Below are 7,108 nucleotides of genomic sequence, written 5' to 3' on the forward strand. Positions count from 1 at the left end.
ACATTGGTCAAATGTCTACATTTATGATAAATGTAATTGTTCAATTAATTTATATTGTAGATAACATGGTGTGTAGTGTCACACACAGAAGATCATGTTATCGGTTCCTTATAAATTATAAACAGTAGCTCACGACCAAGATGGAAAGGAACAAACCATTGGAAGGTCGTAGTGTAATTAGGTATTAATTAATCTTAACTATATAATTACACTAGTACACTTAGAGTGTATTGAGTAGGACCATTTGAGGTCGTTTCTTTTATACTGACTTTATAAAGGAACAAAGACCTCAGTTATTATGGAAGTGTGTGCTCTTAATCCTAATATAATAACAAGCACATATATTTGATATTTATTTCTTTAATTTATCAATGGGTGAGATTTAGTTCGATAAATCAATAAGCCCGATAAGTTGGGAAATGATATCACTTATAGTGTGTGTTGTTGATTATAAAAGGAAACTGTGTCCTAGTGATCTAGGTTGAGAATGTCCCCAAGAGGAGCTCATAAGGATTGTTATGTTAAACCCTGCAGGTGGACTTAGTCCGACATGATGATGAAGTTGAGTGGTACTACTCTTGGAGCTAGATATTAATTAAGTGAGTTGTCAGTAACTTACTTAATTAGTGGACATTCGACATCTTAAACACAGGGAGACTAACACACTCATAATAAGAAGGAGCCCAAAATATAATTTGGGATTGGTGCGGTAGTTCAATAATAGTTCTTTAGTGGAATGAATTATTAATGATAAAATTAAGTTGTGTGTTCGGGGCGAACACGAGATGCTTAATTAGTGGACATTCGAAATCTTAATTAGTAACTTACTTAATTAGTGGACATTCGACATCTTAAACACAGGGAGACTAACACACTCATAATAAGAAGGAGCCCAAAATATAATTTGGGATTGGTGCGGTAGTTCAATAATAGTTCTTTAGTGGAATGAATTATTATTGATAAAATTAAGTTGTGTGTTCGGGGCGAACACGAGATGCTTAATTTTATCGGGAGACCAAAACCAATTCCTCCTCTCGGTCCCTATCGTAGCCTCTTAATTATAGAGTACTATACCCACCTATACCCACCTTCTTACCCATCCCATAGGGGCCGGCCAAGCTAGCTTGGAGACTAAGCTAGGGCCGGCCAAAGTTTGGTTCATGGGTGCTTCAAGGTGGTCGGCCCTAGCTTGGGTTCAAGCTTGGTGTGGCTGACCCATATTAAAATAAAATGATTTTTATTTTTTAAAATTTTCTTATGTGGATAACATGATTTAAAAGAGAATTTAAAAATTTAAATCTTTCCTTTTATAAGATTCTACAAAAGATTAAGAGAAGAGCTAAATCTCTTTCCTTATTTGTAGATTAAAAGGTTGATTTTAATTTTGGTAAAAACTTTCCTTTTAATTATGTTCATGATTTAAAAGAAAGTTTAAAAATTAAAAATTCTCTTTTATTAGTTTCTACAAAAGATTAAGAAAAGATTTAATATCTTTCCTTATTTGTAGATTGAAAGGAGATTTTAATTTTTAGAGATAACTTTACTTTTTGGAAATTATCCACATGTTTAAAAGAAAGATTTTAATTTATAAAATTTCTTTTTATTAACCAATCATAAAGGGATTAAAATTATTGGAGAAATTTTTATAAATTTCTAGAAACAAATTAGGAAGTTTTAATTTTTGTTTTAATTAAAACTCTCCTTGTTTTGGGGAAAGAGGTGGCCGGCCAAATAAATTGGAGAAGAGAAAATTATTTTTAATTAAATAAATTTTCCTTATCATGGCAAAAGAATTAAGGGAGTTTTTATTTAAATTTCCTTATTTGCCAAGACCAAGGATTATAAAAGAGGGGGTAGAGGAGGCTTTATGGTGAACGACTCTATTCTTTTTCTTCCTCTCTTTTCTTCCTTGGTGTCGCCGGCCCCTAGAGGTTCCCCTTCTCCTTCTCTCTTCTCCTTCTTGTGGCCGAGACTTCATCATCTCTTGGAGGCATAGAAGTGGTCGGATCTAGCTTGGAGAAAAGGAGAGAAAGGAGTCTTGTTTCATGCATCCCTTGGAGCTTGGTTGGTGGAAAAAGATCTTCATCTTTTGGAAGCATTATGCTTGGTCAAAACTTGAAGAAAGGAGAAGAAGGTGCTTTGGTGATTTCTCATCTCGGAAGATCGTTGCCCACACAACGTCCGAGGTTAGAAGAGGAATACGGTAGAAGATCAAGAGGTTTTTCTAAAAGGTATAACTAGTATTTTTCCTTTCCGCATCATACTAGTTATTTTTGGAAATAATACCAAATACAAGAGGCATGCGATTCTAGTATTTCGAATTTGTTTTCGATGTTGTGTTCTTTTGTTTTTACTTTTCCTTGTGATTTGATTGTTCTTTTCGGTTGACCTAAAGTTATTTAAGGAAATTAAAGATTAACTTTCCTTAAAAGGCTTTGTCTAGTCGGTGGTGGTTGTTCCCATATCCAAGAAGGTCATGTGCCTCGCCACGTCAGTACTGGAAGCCAATTTTAGAAATTAATATTTAATGAAATTAATATTTAATGAAATTAATAACCTAGGTGATTTGGATCGAACGTGTTAAGTTCCGCAGGAGATCCGAGTCTAAACCTAAAAGAATAAATAGATTAAACTTTGGATCAAACGTGTTAAGTTCGGCTGGTACAAGATTAGCTTCCTTACGGTGTCAGCAACCAATCTGTGGCAACAGTAAGATTTGGCTAGCATTTTTCGGCAGCCACTCCTCTTAGCAGTGGGTCAATAGGGGCTATCTGGTGATAGGGTAAGATTGCGGTTAAAGTTGTACTAAATTGGTTGAGTAAGGGATTGTGGATTATGATTAGGAAAGATTAAATGATTCATGCTTAGCTTAGTCTAATTTGTTTATGGATGGGTTAAGATTTGGCTAAACTTAATTTAATCAAATGGGGTGGATGAGTTAATCAATGACCAGTTAAGGATAATTAATAAAGAGGGTTTCCTAATTGAATTAGGAGTTTGATTTAGTTATTTAATACATGTTAGAGTAGCTAAATTATATTTATGTTGTTACAAGACTCTGATTTGCGATGAGCTACTTTACGTGGGGTTTCTTTTGGCACGCACTATATTGGAGGTGAGTACCTTGACTTATCTCTTTTGATAATGTCATGTTGATATGCGTAGTAGGTTATAGCCTCTAGTAATAATTAGGTTTATCTTTGCTTTGGTATGCCACTATATGACACCTGATGCATGTTTTTATCTGTTCTGCATTTATATTTTATACCCTCTTGTTTATTGCCATGATTATTTATGCTCATAGAGGTAATGACATACCGTGCCTTATGATACACCGGACTAGACATTTACCATATATGACCCGTGTACCTAGATCTGTTTATTTGATCCATTTATTTTTTGGTACATGTTTTATGGAGGTAGATATGGTCAGGATTTGCATGCTTAGTGTCATGCACCATCTTGCATGATTGCATGTTGTACGATTGGCAGCCCCATTATTACTGAGCTCATTGCCAGTTTCATGGATCTGCACACACAATCACTTATTGGTTAGTGGTATATCAGGCAGGGTGTGTGACAGTTTGCTCTATCAGTGCTCCGCTGGTTCACTCATGGGTAGCGTGACGTAGCGTGGTAGCACGTCAGGGATCCCTCCTCTGGATTGTCTCAAGGAGATGAGAGCATTGAGTTCCCCCACTTACGATTTGGGGTAAGAGGATAGGTGTACTCCGATAGCATCCTGTACACTCAGTCACTCATCAGGAGCAGTGATGGCAAAGTGCACAGTTGTCATAGCCCTACTCACTCAGTCTCACCATCGTGTGTGAGATGGCTGACTGACGTCAGGGGTAACCAGGACATGTCATTGGCATCATATGCATGATTACATTTATTGCTTGTGTTTACTGTATTTTATTTGCTGCATATTGGATGTATGCATATGTTTTACATGTATACAAGGACATGTTACTTTTGGTCTGACGACTTTATTATTCTGATAGGAGGTCTTGGTGAGTACAACTTCTTTTTTTCTTACAGTTTTGCATTTTTCATTACTCCAGGAGACTGTACACATATTTATAACTATTAATTATAGTTTATTATGCACATCAACTTGGTATCCACTGAGTGTTGGACTCACCTTGTTGATTATATATATTTCAGGTTAAGGCTGTCAAGAGATTCCAATCGCTAGTTCCCACTTCGTGTCGCGACGATTTTCTGCTTACGGACTTGGTTCCTTGTTTTTATGTTGATTTACTTGTTGATCTATATACTTGTGATTGTACTCGAGGATTTTTATCGAGTTTTGGTCTACTACTTATTTTTCCGCTGCGATGATTTCTCTGTTGTGTTATGTGTTTTCCGTCGTAGTAGTGGAGTAGGTTGTTTTCAAATAAAATGCGTGGTTGTGTCAGCTAGAGACTGAGATGATATAAACTACGTGGATTGTTGATGTATTTTATATTTATTGTTCCGGCCGTGTTGGCCGAGGTTTGTGTGGCCCAGAGGGTTTTGTAGAAAAGTTTCATATTGTCACCCGTACAGGGGAGATGCTGTCGAAATTTCTTCTGGCAGAGAGTATCTGGGACGCGACAATATTTTTGGTATCAGGGCAGGTTTATAATACTTGCTTTTTTGTTTTGGATTTTTTCTAAGTTAATATGATACCAATTTATTTGGTATCAGAGTGAAATTTTGCATGTTTCCGATGCTTGCTTTCTGGGATTTGGATTTTCGAGTTTAACGAGCTAATTTGGGTCATTTTCGGAGTTGTACGGATTTCCGTCGATTTTCTTGTTTCGGAGTTCTGAGATCATAAAGGGGGGCTGGACAACGACGGAACATCTCCAGACGGTAAATAGGTAAAATGTTAATTTTTATAATTTTGATACTTGTAGTAATATCTGGGATATAATTTAATAGATATAAGGCGAAATGCACGGGTTCCCGCTCCGAGACGTGGTGAAGGACGTCCACACAAGAGGATATTGGAATCCCTGGCGACAGAGTCGCCAAAGACGTCTGCTGGGGTCGAGCTACCGGTCAAGGACAGACTCCGCATGGTACAGCGGGCGCGTCGAGCTCTCAGAATCCAATGGTTTCAAAGGTACCTACCCTGACCGTACCCGTTGTACCCAGTCCTGCAGTATTCACAGTGCCACCGGCGGTGCCACCTGCGGCATATTCGACACCTCCTCCAGTCATGCGTACGACGTATTCGGCACCTCCTCAAACAATACCTACTGTTGCGTACCCGACACATGCACCAGCAGAACCAGTTACACCTACCGTACCTCCAGCCGCACCCACCTATATTGACCCTGCAGTGCCACCAATGACACCTACCCCAGCTTATGCAGCAGCACCGGGAATACCTCCCCCGGCATATCCAGCGGTATGACCTGTAGTATCAGCTCCGGTGGTTCCGCCAGTTCCCGTGACGATCCTGACACACCTTACCGATATAGTTGTGCCATGAGCTCGGATCCCAACCTTGGCGGATTTGATGAAGAGTCGGTTTACACTATTCCGTGGAGAGACCGATCCGAGTGTGGCCCAGTCCTGGATAGAGACTCTGGAGCGGACCTTCTTCTACATAGCTAAGCTGGCTGCTTTCTATTTACGGGACGAGGCCAATATCTGGTGGGATACGCAACGTTCCATCATAGACGAGTAGAACATCACCTGGGCGAGATTCAGAGAGGCTTTTGAGAGCCGATACTTTCCACGGTCATATCAGATGACCCACCGTCAGGATTTTCTGAGTCTTCGTCAGAACAATTGCACAGTGACGGAGTACAATGCTGAGTTTAATCGGCTAGCCAGACTTTGTCCAGAATTAGTTGCTGAGGACAGATGTCGTATGCTTCAGTTTGTTCAAGGATTAGATGGACATCTGCAAGTAAAGATTGCCAGTTTTAGGAATTTGTCTTACATAGAGGCATTGGACAAAACCCTTATGATTGAGTCAGCTCACCAGAGAGTGTATCCGGACAAGAAGCAGAAGCAGACAGATTGGACATCAGGACAGATTCAATCGCCACAAGTTACCGGACAACAACAGAGTGGTCGTAGTCGGCCAAGTTAGGGTACTTCTGGGGTATCTGGTCGGCCTAAGAAGTCAGGGCGATCTTCATCAAGACATTTCTGGTCTCCTCAGCAGAACCGGAAATAGTCCGCCAGCAACATTCACTGCACCAGATATGGGTCCAGAGACCACATCACCTCAGTCTGCTCCCTGGGACAGTTAGTTTGCTATTATTGCAAACTGCCTGGGCATCTGAGCCGAGATTATTCGCTGAAGGCTTAGCATATTGCTTCTGGGGTTTCTATTCATGGAGGACTGCCCAGTCAAATAGGGACTGAGCGAGGAGGGCGAAGAGCCCAATCTTCGCATAACCTGTAGAGGACAACTCCCCCTGCAGTAGCTGCATATGACATGCATGGACAAGAGCATTCCAGCACCCTTATAGTATCCCAGATCTCTATTTTGGGACCTTAGTAACTAACGCAGGGACAATATCAGTTGTAGCCTCAGCCACTAGTGCAGTATCAGTTGTAGCCCCAACCACTAGTTCAGTACCAGTCACAGCCTCAGCCCACATATCCGTCTCTGGCTCAGTACCCGACACCGTCACAGTGACAGGCTCAGACTCAGGCGCAGCAGCCTTTGGCAGCACTACCACCTCCACCACCGCCAGAGATTGGACGAATTCACGCAGTTACTAGAGAGGATGCACAGTGGGCCAACGGATCCATTTTTCGCGGTACGATTTTAATTTATGCATTTTCTGCTATATGCTGATTGACACTGGTAGTTTGCATTCCGTTATTTCTTAAGTATTAATGAGGGAGATTGGTAGACTACCTGTTTTTAGGCCGCAGCGACTGACCGTTTCTCTACCGTCCGGTGATACATTGGACGTCACTAAGGAGGTTAGAGAATGCCCATTGGACTTCGGCATGGATTGACTGTCAGCATACCATGCCACAGTTGATTGCCTGACGAGGATGGTCACATTCCGACCTCCGAATCAACCCTCGTGGGATTTCACTAGCATCAGGAATGACGGTATATCTACCATTTCTGCGATTCAGGTTC

General features: G+C 40.6%; 1 protein-coding gene across 1 annotated transcript; it reads left to right on the forward strand.

Moving 5' to 3' along the window:
• The first annotated feature begins 4,941 nt into the window (after positions 1 to 4,941).
• LOC121978184 (CASP-like protein 4A1) lies at positions 4,942 to 6,094 on the forward strand. Its single transcript, XM_042530560.1, has 3 exons — positions 4,942 to 5,113; positions 5,163 to 5,401; positions 5,747 to 6,094. The coding sequence occupies exons 1-3, from the start codon at positions 4,942 to 4,944 to the stop codon at positions 6,092 to 6,094; spliced, it is 759 nt and encodes a 252-aa protein (XP_042386494.1).
• Positions 6,095 to 7,108: the final 1,014 nt, after the last annotated feature.

Source organism: Zingiber officinale, chromosome 4B (genome assembly GCF_018446385.1).
Source record: "Zingiber officinale cultivar Zhangliang chromosome 4B, Zo_v1.1, whole genome shotgun sequence".
NCBI classification, from domain to species: Eukaryota; Viridiplantae; Streptophyta; class Magnoliopsida; order Zingiberales; family Zingiberaceae; genus Zingiber; species Zingiber officinale.